Source organism: Asterias amurensis, chromosome 7 (genome assembly GCF_032118995.1).
Source record: "Asterias amurensis chromosome 7, ASM3211899v1".
NCBI classification, from domain to species: Eukaryota; Metazoa; Echinodermata; class Asteroidea; order Forcipulatida; family Asteriidae; genus Asterias; species Asterias amurensis.
In genome coordinates this window covers 12,375,525-12,394,804 of record NC_092654.1, presented here as the reverse complement: position 1 = coordinate 12,394,804, position 19,280 = coordinate 12,375,525, and the positions used below count along the sequence as shown (strand labels likewise).

The following is a 19,280-nucleotide window of genomic DNA, read 5'->3' as shown; positions in this document are numbered from 1 at the left end:
TATGAATATGGCAATAGGCCTATTAATACTGACAACTCATCTTAAGCCGAGTCTTGGTGGTTCGTGAATCAAGCCCTGGTACCATTGTGCCACACACATTCCTATCAAAATTGTGTTTGTGAAGTGGGTTTTACTGTGAAGTGCGCATTTAAGTTGGCGCCCACATGCATACTTGCTTGCGGATACCTACATACGATTTGACTCCCAGATCGTCAAACTTTGGACGCAGTAGCCGCGCATGATGTCACCACAAGTTCAATTGTGTGAAATCTCAACCTAAAAACCTAATTTTTACAAGAAATATCTAGATTTGGAACAGTCTAGACAGATCATTTCACACGCAATCATCTGGGAAATCAACAAGGTCAGTGACCCCTCCATGGTACGGCCGTGTTTAGGGTGAATGTCTCTGAAATCATAGAAGACATGGACAGGGATCTAAAGAATGCTGTCATTTAATACTCTGCTGGCCATGTGTTTGAACCTTACTAGTGAGGTTCAACGAGGCTGGATGTAATACAGAGATATATGTCACACCTTGAGCAGGGTGGTTTGTATTAGAATATTGGAAATCTCAATATGGAAGCAAAAACTCAACCCCAAAAACTTGTTTGGAAAGAAATATCAAAAACAAATACAAAGAAAGACACCTTGGTCATTGCTAAAACAAACAAAGTTTTGAAAAGCTTTGCACAAACATATGTCGTATTGTCACACATTTAGCTGGGTGGCTTGAATTTAAATGTTGCAAACTCTTTATGGCTGCAAAAAGTCGCCCCAAACAAACTTTTGTGAGAAAAACACTTAAAACAAATACACATAATTTGAGGAAAATAACTACAGACCAAAGCTTTGCACAACCATTTTCATGACATTGTTTTACTAATTTCTAAAAAACTACAGCACCTCAGCATCTAATATTTTTAGATAGCTTTCTATAATTATCATTATCTTCAAACGGTGTAGTTTTAATGATCTGTGGACATTGTGTTTCGTCTGACAAAAAGTACCCAAATCCTTTTACTGATTTGAGCTTTCAATCCGAATCAACTGTTACCAGGGGCAAATTGCCACCAAATCCTTATAGGATTGTAACAGGGGCTGTAACAGGGTAACCCCCCCCCCCCTTTTTTAGGGGTAGGTTGGGATGTAGGCATAATTATCGTGCACTAGGAGCCTAGCAGGTAGGCAGAATGCACTACCTTCTTAACTTTTTACGAAGCAATTCTTGCTCTTAAGGGTAAAAATGTCACGAGGGGGATTTGAACCCACATTCTGCAACCGAAATGTCTTATTAACGATGTTAAAATAAAAAACTAAATGGGTATACTTTTTTCAAAGCCTTAGGCCTTCTAAAATAAATACTAAAAGTGGTTTTTAAGGGGAAGGTTTGGAAAGAGAGAACGAATTCAAACTGGGAGCACCACTTGTGGGCCAGACATTGGTACTCCCAAAAGATGTGTTGAAACACAAATTAACAAAAAATAATCAAATTAAAATGTTCTCTCCTGGTGAGCACCTACAGGCTAGGCACTCCCTCTTGGTCGTAATGACTACCTAGTCAGGTGTTCACCTGTCAACCATCAATCAATCATCAGTCTGACCACAAGTGAATTTATTTTTCCTTAAACAAATATTGACTTCCTTATAATTGGATTAATATAGCCCTGCTTGTTAAATAACTAGTTTTTATTTCATTTCATCTGAGACCAACCAGCAAACATAAAGACCTTAAAAAAAAAAAAGTAAGTCAAAGGAACAAACAAGATACAATAGTTTTAATAAGATTACAAAAATACAATAAAAACAAAGCAAATTACTAAACGAACAAGCGAGAGCTTAATTAAAATGTTGTACGTTGAAAACATTGAGAAACATTTCTTAAAATCTCCAATATATAGGTTTTAAGAAATGTTTCTTAAAAGGCACTGGACACCTTTGTTAATTGTCAACTATCCTCATTTTTTGTATCCCAACATTTTGGACAAAATAACAAATCTGTAAAAGTTTTGACAACCAAGTGTGCACTCGTCAATTGTGGGCTTTCAGATGCCTGAAAAAAAAAAACTTCAGGTCTGGGCCCGATTTTATAGTGCTGCTTAACTGTAAGCAAATTTGCGTGCTTACTGTAGCAGAAAATTTGCTTAAGCCTTAGCGTATTTCACAGGTTAGCAGAAAAAATTGGGCGGCCATATTGCGTGTTTACCGTGGATTTGCATTGTGACGTTATCTATTTTCGTGCGGTACAAGCACCGAAAGGTTAGCATGCCTTTTCGTGTGCTTACGGTTAGCAGCGCTATGAAATAGAAATTGCACAGTAAGCACAAAATCGGCCGCTAAGCAGTGCTATGAAATTGGGCCCTGAAGTCTTTTAATATTTGGGTGAGAAATTACCTCTGTCTCAAAAACTAAAGCTTCAGTAGAGGGAGCCGTTTCTCACAAAGTTTTTTTATTATCAGCAGCTCTCCATTGCTCATTACCAAGCAGGTTTATATGTTCACAATTATATTGAGTATCACAATAGTGTCCAGCAGCCGATTTCACGAAACACTAGGATTAATCCTATCTTCAGTTAAGACGAGTAACTCGTCCTAACTTAGGATCGATTCAATGCGTCCTATGTCTATGGATACGGAACTAAGATTAATCCTACGATTAATCCTAAGTTAGGAAGAGTTTGGTGAAGACGACAGCTGACGTGCCTTTAAAATAACATGAGCCAACAGCCAGTGAACCTTGTACCCTCCCTTTAAAGCCAGCTGGTTTGACGCATTCAGCCCATGGATATGACATTGTAAGACTGGAGAGCACTCTCATGTTTCATTTTAAGAAAATATCCCGCAAAGATATTGCACCTGTCATTTCATTTTGATATTCTTCACGATACCCAACCAGTAGAGGGAGGGTTAGAGGAACAGTGTAAGGTGACAATGACGATAAAAATCCATGCCCTTGATTGGTTGAATGAGCATGGGCGTATTCTGCATGGAGCAATTCAACCAATCGCGAGCGTGCATTTTTATCGTTTTCGTTTTCGTTCTCATAATCGGGGCCTGTGTGACCGGGCCTTAAGCCCTCAACTTTTCAGTGACTATCAAGCAGGACCAGTTAGCTTGTCATTTCACTGGTCAATCCCCAGTTTCTCTAGTCCATATTTTAAGGATGCTTTTCAACACTGAAGTAACCAGTCTCAACACCTGGAGTAAGTTTTGAGTGGTCCTCTGGTGTTTTAACTGGCATTTGGCCAGCGTACCACTGTTTAGGGAGAACGCCAAATTACTTTGAATGCATCTAGACAATTGAGGAATTCGCATCATGGGGCTATATTCTCACCAAGTAGTGGTGCGTTGAAATAGTGCCAATTCCACCTTTTGGTAACCTCTATAGTTTACATTTCAAGGAGCTTATTATAGGGAGCAGTGTCCTCAGTGCTAGAGAAGTAGATCAAAGAGCATGCTTGTTTTATATCAGAAGAAAATAACAGCTATTTTTTTACATTTATTCAACTTACAGGGTTTGAAGATAATGATAGTGGAAAGCTTCCCTTCAAATATTACTTACTGAGGTGCTGTAGTTTTTGAGAAATGAGTAAAACAATGTCATGAAAATACGTTTGTAAATGATTAAAATAATTTTCGTCTCATGAGACGAAAATTATTTTCATGACATTGTTTTACTCATTTCCCAAAAACTACAGCACCTCAGCCTGTAATATTTTCAGGGAAGCTTTCTACTAATCATTATCTTCAAACTGTGTAAGTTTAGTGTAAATCTGTGGACATTGTGTTTTTTGTCCTACAAAGGTTACATAGACCCTTTAAAGAGGAAGGGATATGTCAAATGGGTAGGGACCCGTTTATTCTCAGAATGCTGTCATCAGATGCTTTGTCAAATTGGTAGTTGAGAAAGGTTGTCCCAGAAGGAATATTGAAAACAGTGGCAGTTGACACACATTTAAATGCAATGTTTGAGAGTTGCCCCATTCACATGAGGATTTTTCTATTGGAGCAGGAGTACATCATTAAAATGAATTTGACATTTCCCTTCCTCTTTAAACTCTGGAATTTCTCATGATTGAATGTAAAAAAAGCCATTGACTCTGCATGAGAGAAAAAAACTTAAATTTTTACTTCCGCACACTTACCTGCCGTCCAGACATCTTTCTGTATTTCCCACAGCACTGCCCCATTACAGAAAGAAAACAACTCCTTCTTGGAACTTAAGTCTCATCATCCCTAGCAGCCAAGTCCAAGAAAAAAGTATTCACAGGAACAAAGTATATCTAGGCCCTCCATCCAGTTCTGACTTTATATTACAGCACGCTGTTTCTCCCAGTAGGGGTGTTATGACATTTGAATTATACTATTACTAATGTATTGTATGCATTCATGCCAATTTGGCAGCCAAAATAAAAATAAAAATCGCTTACGAAATCTTTGAAGTCTGACACCCTACCACGTCCCTACTGAGTTCACAAAGTCAATTTCTGAATTCCACGGGCGTGTCACTCTAAAAATACCGCTTGAAACCTGTCGCATTGTTCTTATCAGTGTGAATTGTTTTGATGTTAAATAGCACGATGAATAAACAACAACATCATGACACAGAGACATGACAGAATCCACTGACAGAATCTCGCCTTTTTTCTTTTCTCATCCGATAAGAAATGTTGAAATATTTGGCAAAGACAAACAGACTTGTGTCAGTGTGAGAATAGTTTATGACACACACCTGGGTCCTGGAACAAGGTTTTGGGTTGGGTTTTTTCCTCCTGCGTGACCCATTTTTCAGGGGTTAGACGACACAGGGATTGTTTGAAGCTGATCCAAGAGTCGCTGAGATCAAGAGGAAAGGCTTTCTTGGGAAAACAATTGTTGTGTCTCGTTTAATCACATGAAGAAGTCAGCTGCTGTATAGTAAATTTCACATACTAGTTTTTTTTTCTTCTCCTTTTTTCGTCTGTCTGTCTGTCTATCTGTCTATATGCCCTTGGGGGGGGGGGGGGGCGTAGTTAAAAACTGGAAGTTCACCAAAATCAAATAAAACACGCAACTAAAGGGCTTTTATCACCGGCGGAGTCTGGTGTTGGAACAATAGCCCTAGCTGGTTCAAACAGTCTGAAAGTTTAAAAGTGTTTGCTGGCCAGAAAAAACAAACACCAGAACAGTCGTTAAAAAAGCAAATTTTAGACACTTCAGCCGCGTGATACAAAGTGTCCACATTAGAATAGCGACACTAAGCTAATAGTATCAAACTGCTGAAGCGTTTTCTGAGTTTATAACAGCCTCAATAAGCCCATTAGCATTAACATTTTATGAGACATCAAAACAGCTCTCTTTTCAGGTTGATGGTAATAAAAAAGGGGGAAGTTTATATAAGAACACAATACACAACGCCATCAAAAAATACCAAAAAGATGCAAATATGGGACAAAAGATTGTTCTGAAATGCAAACAGTTGACAAAAGCATGGTATTTTGCCCCTGAAAAGTTGAGGTTGGAAAAGTTATTTCAAGCACAAGAGCTGACTATCATACATTTATTGGACCATGCTTGTAAAAGAGGCCTTCCTACTAAGATTTTTACTGATTTTTCTGAGGGCCCGAAAATTTGTGGGGAAAGAAAGATCAAAGTAGGCAGTCTTGCCTGTATGTGACTAAAAAATGTGTTTCCATTAATTGACACAATAGTTAAAACACATCTTAAAGCCAGTGGACACTTTCGGTAAACAGTGTTGTCCAAGGCCTGCACTGCGTGTACAACTTATATATAAATAACAAACCTGTGAAAATTTAGGCTCAATCGGTCATCGGAGTCGGGAGAAAATAACGGGAAAACCCAACCTTGTTTCTGCACGTTTCGCCATGTCATGACATGTGTTTACTATAAATCCGTAATTCTCGTTGTCGAGAATTGATAATTGTTTTAACGTTTTCTCAAAAAGTAAAGCATTTCATGGAATAATATTTCAAGTCTTTTACCATCACCTTCTGTAAACCCTGTTAGTTATTTGTAAATCTGTAAACTTTTATTTTTTGTTCTGTTCCGAAAGTGTATAATGGCTTTAAAATTAAAAGCACCAAACTCCAGCATGGGTGCTAAGCACTGGAGGAGTAAGGGAAGCGTGAAACTACAACAGTATTCTCTATCCATAATGCAATCATTTCATCACTTAAACAGTTCACTAATTAAAGACACTGGACACTATTGGTAATTGTCAAAGACCAGTCTTCTCACTTGGTGTATCTCAACATGCATAAAATAACAAACCTGTAAAAATTTGAGCTCAATGGTTGTCAAAGTTGCGAGATAACAATGAAAGAAAAAAACACCCTTGTCATACGAGGTTGTGTGCTTTCAGATGTTTCATTTCAAGACCTCAAAATTCTAATTCTGAGGTCTCAAAATCATATTCATGGAAAATTACTTCTTTCTCGAAAACTACATCACTTCAGAGGTAGCCGTTTCTCACAATGTTTTATAGTATCAACAGCTCCCCATTACTTGTTACCAAGTAAGGTTTTATACTAATAATTATTTTGAGTAACTACTGCAGTGTCCACTGCCTTTAGTGGATTTAAACCAAAAAAATTACTACTCACTTTCTTTTGATCGACACCGTTGGTCAAACCTTCCTGCTCCCATTCCTCCTCCGCTTTCTTGACCTTATCGCTCCAGTTGTTCAACAAGTTGTCCATCGTATTAGAACGTCTTGTGATGATCTTCTTCTTCCGATCCCCGTCAGGGCTTCCAATCGAGGAGATGGCCTCCATCATGCCAGCAATCTCCGGCTCTACATTGGCATTGAAATCCTATTTGAAAAAGGAGCAAAAAACCTACAGTCAAACCATTTCTCTCAGTTTGAATTTGACGACCTCTTTGGAATTTGTAAACTTTGTAAAAGAAACCGCAGTTTCTGAATGAATCCAATGCAGTTTTAAAAATATCAATTAATAATTAGGTAATGTTACAATTACTTTAAGGGAAGGTACATGTTTGGTAATTATCAAAGACCAGCCTTCTCACTTGGTTTATCCCATCACATGCATAAAATAACATGCCTGTGAAAATTTGGGCTCAATCGGTCATCAAAGTTGTGAGAAAATAATGAAAGAAAAAATACCCTTGTTGGACGAATTTGTGTGCTTTCAGATGGAATAAAAGACTTGTAGCTAGAAGTATTTTATTATTTTAGTGAGAAATTACCTCTTTCTCAAAAACTATGTTACTTCAGAGGGAGTCGTTTCCCACAATGTTTTATACTATCAACAGCTCTCCAATGCTCGTTACCAAGTCAGTTTTTAAGTTAACATTTGTTTTGAGTAATTACCAAACGTGCACCTTCCCTTTAAGGAATTAGATGATGGTTAGTAATTAAAAGACTTCAGGAATTTCAAAACACAGCAAAAACAAGAGTTACCGTTGTCATTTACACAATCATAGCGCAAATCTAATTTTTCTAAGCATCTATACCCATGATTAGTATACAATCACCCCCCCCCCCCAAAAAAAAAAAAACATTTAGTTTTTGATCCTGGCAGATTCTTTTGAAAGCATGACACAACACAACACACATAAACAGGGAAAACTGTTTCATATAGCCTTCGAGATAGACTCTGTTCGGGTAAAAACATCATGCCATTATCTATTTTGTTTGCATTTATTTTCCATAGCTACTTTTGGTCGGAAAGCAGCTTGCAAAAGTTGATTCTATTTTCTGATTGAAACAAATGATTGAGAAGAAAAACAGTTCAAAGGTAGATTACCGATAAACAAGAAGACAACTTGTGGATCAATGAGCATTAAAAGACAGTGGACACTATTGGTAATTGTCAAAGACCAGTCTTCTCACTTGGTGTATCTCATCATATACATAAAATAACAAACCTGTAAAAGTTTGAGCTCAATCGGTCATCGAAGTTGCGAGATAATAATGAAAGAAAAAACACCCTTGTCACACAAAGTTGTGTGCGTTTAGATGGTTGATTTCAAGACCTCAAGTTCTAAATCTGAGGTCTCGAAATCAAACTCGTGGAAAATTACTTCTTTCTCGAAAACTATGGCACTTCAGAGGGAGCCGTTTCTCACAATGTTTGATACCATCAACCTCTCCCCATTACTCGTCACCAAGTAAGGTTTTATGCTAATAATTATTTTGAGTAAACCAATAGTGTCCACTGCCTTTAAAGGCATTGGACAAGTTTGGTAATTGTCGAAGACCAGAATTCTCACTTGGTGTATCCAATGCATAAAATAACAAATCTGTACAAATTTGGACTCAACTGGTCATCGAAGTTGCAAGAGAATAATGAAAGAATAATCACCCTTATTGAAAAAACTTGTGAGTTTTCAGATGCCTGAAAAGGCCTTTTTTTAATATTTGGGTGAGAAACTACCTCTTTCTAAAAGACTACTTACATTTTTGTACACTATCAACAGCTCTCCATTGCTTATTTAATTACCAAGTAAGTTTTTATGCTAACAATTAGTTTGAGTATTTACCAATAGTGTCCAGTGCCTTTAAAGCAAAGATGCAAGTAGGCGCAGAAGAGCAAAGATGACTTCAAGTAAGTCTGTCAATCGAGCAACTCCACCCAGCCATCTCAAACAGCCATCTCAAACACATAATCAAGAGCTGCTCAGTGACACAAGCTAGCCTTATTACACACAATTTGCAGCAAAGACTAGCTCAATCAAACTTCCAACACAAAAACTAGCCCATTCAAGCAAACTTGCAGCATGCTGTGCAGCCTGCAACACAAACTTTATATAAAATTATCAAACTAAGCTAGGAAAAAGCAAAAGGTTGCAACTAAGCTCTAGACTAATACCCTCAGCAAAATTAATGCATAAATTACTTAACTTGCAGATTGCTGTGATACATAGATACACCATTACAGACTGCCAGATCTCAACTTAGCTTCCAAAGTGAAAAGAGCAGATTATTGTCCTAAGTTGTGTCTAGACTACAGCCAAAACTTGACATCATGGGGAATAAGAAATAAAAACAAGTTTCTCTGAATCGATTTGTCAAAATATAACTGAAAATTCATCTTATAGACCTTCACTTATGGCATTCATTTTGCTAAAAAAAAGCCTTGCTGTCAGAGAAAAACATTCCAACACTCGCACAATCATCGCATCATTGACGTGCCAAACCCTACTAGTTGTTCAGTCAGTGCATGCAAGTAAACGTCAAGACATGTATACCCGCGTACGCTTAAGAAATTTGAAGAAATGTCTGAGGTCTAGGTACTCAGCGTCTATTTTTAGCATAAGTGCGGAATTCTATCAAAATTAAGTTTAAAGGAGATTTATTGACGTTTAACTTAAATAACACCATGTACCATTTGCTTCATTTTAGCTCACATAAACAAAATTCACAACTTCAAGATTTCCTTCTTGGGGAAACAGAAAATAATATTTTCAAGGCTCCCTAACCACTTGTTGGGGAAGGTTTAAGTTTCAAATCTCCTGATATTGGAAGTCTTAAATTATGAACTTATGGCTTTGATAAACTATGAATTTATGGTATTTATGGTATCAAGTGGTAGGTCACGAGTGACTGGAAGTGACAGTTCTGTATTACACAAATAATTATTTGTTTCCTTTGGGAAGTGGGTTGAATTGCAAGTACCAGGAGTTGGGGCAACAAGGTTGCTCAGGGTAGAGTGCCCAACTGATGATGGTGGAGTGCAACATCAGGCAAAAATTCAATCCTAAACTGTTGAGATCCTCAATGCTCTCTGCATATTATTCTTTTTTCAAAAAATCTTTTTTATAATTTTTTTTTTCCAGTACCAAAAGTGTATGTCTTTGAGAAAATTGTAAATCTCTATTGGTACATTTCAAGGGGCACTAAGGCAATGACCAGGGGCTATGCCTCTGTGATGTATCAGGTTTGCACTTCAAGTAATTTTCCAAAGTTACTTTCAAGGAATTTTCAAGACCTCCGATTGCAGGGATGTGGCTTAATTTTGCGAACAGAACTGTTCAAAAAAGTGACTCTTCTGACAGGATGCCCACATAATCATTAGGCCCAATAATAGGTTTCCATTTTGAATGTTAACTTTTATTATGGTTAAATTTTCTAGCAGGATATTTACCAGGGCCTGATACTTCACAGAGGCAATGAAGGCGATTGCCTACATGCCCCCTGGTCATTGCCTTGGTGCCCTTGAAATGCTCCAGTAGAAATTTACAATTTCATCATAGGCTGCTCTTTACCCTTCACGTAGGCAACAAAGGCGATTGCCTCGGACCCATGCCCTCTGGTAGAAATATGCAATTTTCCTCATAGGGTGATCTTTACCAAGGAGAAAATGCCTTGGTGCCCTTTCAAAAAATTGAATACAGGTGTGTTTACCCATCAGCTGTTGAGACTTTCCCCAGCAACCAATCACCTCAGCCTCCAAATATAGTTTTAATTTCAGACTCCTTTTTGATGCAAAAGTTCAAAAGACCTTTTATGAAACTGTCACAGCTGACTCCAAACAAATTTATTATCTCAAGGACTATGACAGAAAAAAACCCAGAGTTAAACCTAAAATCCTAAACAATTTATGAGTGGCATTTTGCACTGTTAGTATCTTTTGTTTTCCTCCCCCTTTATTCAACTGTATTTTTTAGTTTATTCTCAAGGTTTGCGCTTAATTCAAAACCTGCTCCGAGTCAATTTTTTTCTTTTTCATAAAACTGCCGCTTGTAGTAAAAAAAAAAACGCGAAGTGTGTCAGTCTAGAGAAGAGTTGAAAAGTTCACACAGTTCTCTGTGGGTGTGTTGGGGACGTGAACTTCATTGACAATAGCCTTCACGGCTCTATGGTTACAAGACTGTTAGACAAGGGCCTTAGGCGTGCCATGCATTAACAAAAAAATTATGATCACCCGGAATCACGTTCTGACCTGGGTCCGATTTCATAGACCTGCTTTTAAAGCATACAAAATTGCTGAGCACAACAAAATTATGGTTACTGGAATAAGGTTACCAGCTGTAACACCACTTGACATGTGCAAAATAAGACTGGTATCCTGCTATTTTTGATTTGCAGAAAATCTTAAGCATAATCTGAAACTGAATTACAGTTGGCATGAAACCATCCAAGCTATGGAAACATCACACCAACTTTTTGTTAAGAAGAAATCTCAATAAAAAAGGGACTGAAAACCCCAATACACATGGATGCAAGGCACCTGACCGGGAATCAAACCAGGTTCCACAGAAGTTAAAGAATTATTAAGGAGCTGCATTTCAGTTGTTGGAGAGCCTCTGGGCCAAATTTCATAGAGCTGCTCAGCACAAAAATTTGCTTAGCATGAAATTTCTTTCTTGATAAAAATATGATTACCAACAAAATTTCTATTTGTTGCATATTGCTTGTTACTAGTAATCAGCTGTTGGTTGCTTATCCTGAAAACCACATGGAAATTTGGTTGGTAATCCTGTTGTTATCAAGGAAGACATTTCATGCTAAGCAAATTTTCGTGCTAAGCAGCTCTATGAAAGTGGGCCCTGATCAGTGCCTTGGTGCTTTTATTGCCCAATTGAAATTAAAGTTGTCTTATAGGGCCTTATAGGGAGCTGGAACAGAGGATATTGCATTTATATAAAATTCTGCAGATGTAACATTGTATTTGTGATGATAACCTTATAATTCTGTTATACGCTTAGTTTTGTTATGCTTAGCAGCTTTTTGTGCTTAAGCAGCTCTATAAAACCAGGTCAAGGTATGTAACCTTGGGCTTTCCTAGACATGGCTTAAGTTGACTGCAAAGGAAAGTTAAAATGCCCAGACAAACCTGGTTCAACCAACAGAAACTGTTCAAACTCCTCCTTAAATGTCCCCAAAAAATACAAACTACATTGCAATTCGTCAATCTGTCACTGTCACTTGTGCCCAAAGCTATACAATATAAAAATGCACAAAAGGGGTGAAAAAGTGAGCTGTGAAAGGGAAAGTGGGATATATAGAAGGGGGTCAGACAGGCATTGTAATTAGTTGTGAAAGTATGTCACCTGATGTGACAATGCAACTGAACACCTGTGTCTTTATTGTTATTTTTGTTGTCTGGTTTAAGATTTTTTACCTATTATAGATACACCAATGTGTATCGAGATTTCAGTGTTTTTTTGTTTAGTTCTATGTATAAAAAGTCCACAGGCAAATCACTTGGGTGGGATTGGAACCCTAGACCTTTTTCTTACCACTAGACCATCGAGCTTGTGACACGTATATTTCTTATCCTCATGAATTTGTTTTAATGAGGGTTGGCTTTCACACATATTAATGGCAGCGGACACTATTGGTAATTACTCAAAATAATTTTGGGCATAAAACCTTTCTTGGTGACGAGTAATGGGGAGATGTTGATGGTATAAAACATTGTGAGAAACGGCTCCCTCTGAAGTGCCATAGTTTTCGAGAAAGAAGTAATTTTCCACGAATTTGATTACGAGACCTCAGATTTAGAACTTGAGGTCTCGAAATCAACCGTCTAAACGCACACAACTTTGTGTGACATGGGTGTTTTTTTCTTTCTATATTATCTCGCAAGTTCGCAGACCGATTGAGCTCAAATTTTCACAGGTTTGTTATTTTGTGCATATGTTGAGATACACCAACTGTGAAGGCTAGTCTTTGACAATTACCAATAGTGTTCACTGCCTTTAATACATGTAATTCACTACTTTTGTACAATAACAAAGGGGGTCTTCATTGTACTTTGCATATGATGTTTTTGACATAAAGTTTGGGGTAGAAATGCAATAAAAGAGGTTACTTTCAATCATATGCCTACAGTACTAGTTTACATTGTTGTGATGTCCTGCAAATGTTTGCAACAAAATTTGCATTTCTTGCCAACTTGTAAATAATGGTTGGTTTAATTAAGTTTTACCCAAAATATTTCCTACAGTTTATTGTGAACACTTAGCTTTAGTTACTGTATTTTGTTTGATTTCCCCTTTACTTTTTTTTCTTCTTTCTTGTCTATCAATGTCCCATTGGCTCTTAGAGGCAGTGTGCAAGAATGTATTACATGTGTTACTTGTTATAGTAATTGTAACAATGTTTTATGGTAATTTAATCTAAAGCCAAACTAATTTTAGAATAATCAATTTTGTTTGCAGCTAACTTCACAATACTTGAATTAGGTCTGCAACATACACTAGGCCCACAAAGGGATGTAAATTATTTTATTTGGAGGTAATCACGTATTGAATTGTCAATATTTTTCAAACTGCTGTTTCAGAGAGTCTGTAATCTATTTTTAAATAAAGCCCACCTCTATATAAATATACAACTGTATACAACTGTCAATATGTTACATTCTGCATTTTTGTAAATAACTCCTAAACAAGCCTAAAACTTCATAAAAATGAAAAAAGTAGTTTTGCCAGCAAAGTACTGTGAACAAACCAATGCATTACACTACAATATTTTATAGTCAGTTCAAAACACTACGCTTCCAAACACTACGACTTGTGTCCGCCCCCTTATTCTAAATCCAGAACATTTTGGAGGTTTACAGACTCCATGCATCCCAAGGAATACACAAAAATACAGGTTTAGAGACAATGTGAGCTATTTCTTTCTAACTTTGGACACTTCTTCACCTCTTTCAAGAAAACGTGAAGACTCAAAAAGTTTTTCAGAAAAACCTGAAATCAGAAAAAAATCATGAGAAGTCACAAGCTTTTGTATTACACTGTAGTCTACATCTCTGCTAACAAGATAAATTCTTTTACATAGATGTACTGCAGGCCTGCTATACTTCACAGAGGCAATGGAGGCAATTGCCTCCAGGCCCCCTGGCCATTGCCTTGGTGCCCTTGAAATGCTCCAGTAGAAATTTACAGTTTCCTCATAGGGTGCCCTTAAAAGGAGATTCGCCTTTCCCTTGCAAAAATGAAGCATACAGGCCCAGTGATAGTATGATCAAAGACTCCTCCTACTCAATGTTAAAATGTACAGAGTACAGCCAAACTATGGAGGTAGTTACTTAATTTGCATGTGTATAGAAGATAAAAACTCACCATGGAAACTGGCATCTTTGCATGTGAAATGTGACACCTTGATAGCTACCCGAATATAAAGAGGTCTCTCACACCTCCAGACACCTGGGCTCAAGTCAGACTTGGTGTTCGGTTTTTGTCCCCAAGCTTTAACTGATAGTGATAGGCCACACCTCATCAGTGGTTCATTATGATTGGTTGAGAGCGAGCAAACTCAGTGGACCAATAACAGCGTCCCCTTTTTGTCTCGTTTGGTGACAATGCTTGCGTGCCATTAAATAGTGTAGGCTTTTATCAAAATGTGTGGACAATAGTTGCGGATTTACACTAAGCGACAAAGAGCTTAAAGCTGCTGAATAGAGTTCAAAAAGTTGCTCTCATACAGTGATTGATAGAACATGTGCGCCAAACGAAATATGATTTGTGTAATTTTGGAAGGATAGTGAAGCTACTAATATGGGGTCAAAGTTGACCTTTTCAAATGGATCTCTTAGACTAGAAATTCTGTTCAAATCCTAGGGAAAAAGTGAGGGGGAAAATGTCACAAAGGGTACTTTTAGAATTTAACCTATAATATGGAATGAATAAGTTTTGAACAAAACACTGTTGGTACAGTTTCAGACCCTGACTTACATAAAAATCAACCCAAATCGGTATGGTCAAAATTTTCAGATTTGGGGTCAAAACATTTTCGATGATTTTATGTTTCCAGGTGATACAGAACGGACTACTGAAGACATTCTATCAGTTGAGACTGGGTAAACAACAAAATTTTTTAGATTTATAGAGAATTTTGTGAGTTTGAATTTTTGGTCCGGAATGAACAAAATTGACCATACCGGTATGGTCAAAATTTCCGATTTGGTGACAAAAAATTTCCGATGATTTTAGTAATCCAGTTGATACAGAATGGACTACTGAAGACATTTTATCAGTCGAGACTAAGATTTATAGAGAATTTTGTGAGTTTGGATTTTTGGTCCGAAATTTAAAAAAGCGACCATACTGGTATGGTCAAGATTTTCAGATTTGGGGTCAAAACAATTTCGATGATTTTATGTTTCCAGACGATACAGAACGGACTACTGAAGACATTATCAGTTGAGACTGGGTAAACAACCAAATTTTTTAGATTCATAGAAAATTTTGTGAGTTTGGATTATTGGTACATGGTCAAAATTTTCAGATTTGGGGTCAAACAATTTCCGATGATTTTATGGTTCCAAATGATACAGAACGGACTACTGAAGACATTTTATAAGATTTATAGAGACTTTTGTGAGTTTGGATTTTTGGTCCCAAAATAAAAAAAATCGACCATGCTGGTATGGTCAAAATTTTCAGACTTGGGGTCAAAATTGTATGTCTCCAGATGATACAGAACGGACTACTGAAGACACTCTATCAGTTCAGACTGGGTAAACAAGAACAATTTTTAGAATTATAGCGAATTTTGTAAGTTTGGATTTTTGGTCTGAAATGAAAAAAAATCGACCATACCGAAATGGTAAAAGTTTTCAGATTTTGGGTCAAAATATTTCGGATGATTTTATGGTTCCAAATAGAACGGACTACTGAAGACATTTTATCAGTTGAGACTGGGTAAATAACCAAATCTTTTAGATTCATAGAAAATTTTGTGAGTTTGGATCTTTGGTCATAAATTTAAAAAAATCTACCATACCGGTATGGTGCAAATTTTCGGAATTTGGGTCAAAACATTTCTGATGAGTTTATGGTTCTAATTGATACAGAACGGACTACTGAAGAAATTTATAGAAGTTATAATTGATAGGGGAGAGGGTCAGCCTGTTTTCTAAGCAGCCAGCCTTGCTCTCATGCATAAGAAATGTGATTAATCAATCACACACAAACAAATTCTTTAAAAAAAAAGAGATGTCCAATTGCCCATATAAGTCCGCCCTAATTCTTTTGAGGTCCTGCCAATTGTTGTCAGCTTAATGAATAGATCTATTATATAGAAGAGTTTGCGGTAACACCATGTAATAACAATCTCTAAATGAGTTGGGGTGGTTCTGAAAAGAACCGTTGGGTTAACTCGACGTTTCGATCAGAATCATACTGATCGAAACGTCGAGTTAACCCAACGGTTCTTTTCAGAACCACCCCAACTCATTTAGAGATTGTTATTACATGGTGTTACCGCAAACTCTTCTATATCTTATCTCCACCATGCAAAGTTTCGAATAGATCTATTGTTGCTCCAGTTCAATTCATACCCAGCTGAACAGTATAACTTTTGGCTTTGGATACAAAAAAAAGTTTTCAAATGGTTACAGTCTGTTGGACAACAGTGTAGGCTTTTAGACCAAGCAACCTTCACCAAAGATTTTTATGTTACATATTTTACAAAGGGTAGACTAAAATCAGTGCCAGAAACGAACCTACTGGACCTGGGTATGTTGTTATTGAACTAAAAATTGAAGTAGAACTTAAAAGTTGTGACAAATTGATAAAAATAAAAAGTTTAAAAGTATATTTTTTTTTCTTCAAACAGTAGAGTATATGTTTCTGAACAATAAAATAATTTTTTGAGTAATTGTTTTTATCGATTTATATGTTTAAAAAAAAAAAAAAAAAGTTGTGTGGGGGGTGACTCCGCCTACCCCTTTTGTGACGTCAATCGAGGCAGACTTTGCCTCGATCGAACATCGAACAAATGTACGTGCATGTACATTCAAGTCCTAGTCGTAAGTTTTTTCATTTCGAAAAAGTGTTTTTCTTGCATTTTCCAGGCAATTTCGACCAGGTGTATTGCAGCTGGATGCAGCAAAACAACTAAAGATGGGGTCAGTTTGCAAAGTGGTCCGGTCCGACGTCTTTTCAAGCGCTGTGCAGCTAAAACTTCGAGCCGTCGTGCTTCGAGAATCCGGAATACACTACATATTTTGACATGAAGAGAAAAGTTCTTTTCTAAAACATGACGCCATCCCAGCATTTTTTTCCAGCTAGTGGGGAAGTCGAAGAAGGTCCTGAAAGACGTAACGAACCTAAAGGAGCACTTGCCTAACAGGAAAAAAATCAGGTATTGTTTAAACTTTGAGGGCATGTTTTTAGCTTGCGCCAAGCGTCACTATCTTGTGTTGGCACTGCATGCAATTCATCGCGCCTCGATTGATGTCACGAACAGCGCCCTTTCGGGTCGGGCTTATTTTCAAATTTTTAAATAACATGGAAACTAGTTTTTTTTAACCCTGGTTTATTCATATTCCACTCATCAACACACATTATTTTAGTGACAAAAGTTTATTTTGACAAAATACCACTTCCGGGTGACTTTAAGAAATTTCAACAAACAACTAAATTCAAACCCAACCAAGATGAATTTTAATGTCGGTACAATTAAAGTAAAACTAACACACAGCTTGTTTGGAGTAGAATTAGACTACCTCCATTCCATGCTTTCTGTTTGTTCAGTCTGGCAAAATTCACGAAGGCTTAGCTTTGATTTGACCCCCCATCGAGCATGTCGAGCCTGATTAAATTCAATTCAATTTATTTATTTTCATCACAGTTAAAGACAATGGACACTATTGGTAATTGTCAAAGACTAGTCTTTTCACTTGGCTTGGGGTATCTCAACATGCATAAAGTAACAAACTTGTGAAAATTCAAGCTCAATTGGTCTTTGAAGTTGCGAGATATAAATGAAAGAAAAAACACCCAAGTTGTCACACCAAGTGACTTGTTCCATGAAAAACGAAGGATACAACTTGGAGATTATTAACTTGCTACATATTGGTTGCTCCACATGTTATATAATTATTGATAGCTCACCTTTTCATGGACAAAAGTTTGAAATTCTGCCAGCAAAAGGCTGAGTAGTTCTCGAAGAAACGAGACGAAAACTTGTGTAGGAGGGGAAGAATCACGGTTTAGTAATAGAGCGCCCTCTCTGGCCCTTTCTAGCTAGGAGGTAAAGTTTGTGTGACGTCAGATGTTCAGGCTATGGCCCTTTTCGAAACCATGGCTTTGGATTCGGCTTCAGGTTCCGTTCTCTCGTATGCTGTGAGACTGAGCGTGTATAATACACAAAGCAACCACAGTCGTCAAAAACACCGCGGGGCCGAGCAAGCTAGCCTGAGCCGAATCCAAAGCCTTGGTTTCGAAAAGGGCCTATGCTTTATGTAAACTTTTGTTGAATAATGAAAAGGGTGGGGAAGGTCTGGTTGTCTTAAACGCTGTTGGCGCACGCTTCCAATTAATTATCAATTAATTAAAAATAAAATGATGAGAGCTGGCTAGGCCCATCCATTGACAAAAACACCAATAGACAATAAAAATGGCCTGCGCTAGCAGACCCCAATCTTGACGGTGCAACTTTCAGCAATAGGGGTATGTATTTTATTGAAATAAACATGGGCGTCAATCAGGGGAGGGACAGGGGGACATGCTCCCCTATATCAAATGCCGCCCCCACCTCAAAATTGGCACAAGATTTTACCAGAGCATCTAAAATGCAAAAATGTTAACTCATTGTTAAGGCTTCTCACGCGAAGGCTCCATCGTTGACAAATTTGCACATCCCCTCCCCCCCCCCCAAAAAAAAGAGGGCATCATCTACGGACCAATTTCTTAGGGGCCCTAGCGAGCCCTTGCCCCGGGCCGTAAAATGTTATGACTTACAATTCCCCCCCCCCCCACACCTCTCAAGACAGATTGACACCCCTGATTACTACTTCAGGTTAAAAGGCAACCGCGCCCCTATTGAAAAAAAATCTATCTATCCGGTTTGCTGGGGGGAAAAAATTGAGAATCAGAGTTTCCTTTTATTTTGGGTAATGCATCCGAATCTACATAAATTTCAACCACAAGAGGGCGATATTGCATGTTTGCGGCATTGATCTCCTCAATTTTTAAGAGAGCACACTGGTGTAACTTTGAATGGTTCTGCAGGGTATTGTTGTCTGTCCATTCAAACGATCCCCCAACGAAGGAACCTAACAACTGAACAATAATTTGTTACAATGACAGTTAACAAAATAAATTTTTGTTAAAAAAAAAAAAAAAAAAAAAACTTTGGGGGTGGTGATGGTCGAGACAATCGAAAGCTAGAGTGCTGACGATTGATCATTTTCGGCAAAACCTGCTCCGAGGATCCACCGTGACTTGCATCAAAATTTTACCGGCCTTTGTCACTTTGGAGGGAAATTGCTCATGTCTAAAGGCTGGTTCATTGCACCATCCCCTTGCTGGTCAAAATTATACTTCCCGGCACTTGAGACTGGATTTGACTTTTATCATTTT

At 37.6% G+C, this 19,280-nt stretch overlaps 1 protein-coding gene across 2 annotated transcripts in view; it reads right to left on the bottom strand.

The window, feature by feature from the left end:
• LOC139939492 (uncharacterized) overlaps positions 1 to 17,899 on the bottom strand; it is a 180,274-nt gene extending 162,375 nt beyond the window's left edge. Inside the window, exons 1-2 of one of the 2 annotated variants that reach the window (XM_071935452.1) lie at positions 17,811 to 17,899; positions 6,602 to 6,811 (exon numbers count right to left, since the gene is read on the bottom strand). In XM_071935452.1, the coding sequence (XP_071791553.1) occupies positions 6,602 to 6,775 (174 nt within the window). In that variant the 5' untranslated portion in view covers positions 6,776 to 6,811; positions 17,811 to 17,899. Of the gene's footprint in view, positions 1 to 4,144; positions 4,466 to 6,601; positions 6,812 to 17,810 lie in introns of those variants that run through there. The other variant, XM_071935453.1, reaches the window with a different exon arrangement.
• Between the last annotated feature and the right edge of the window lie 1,381 nt (positions 17,900 to 19,280).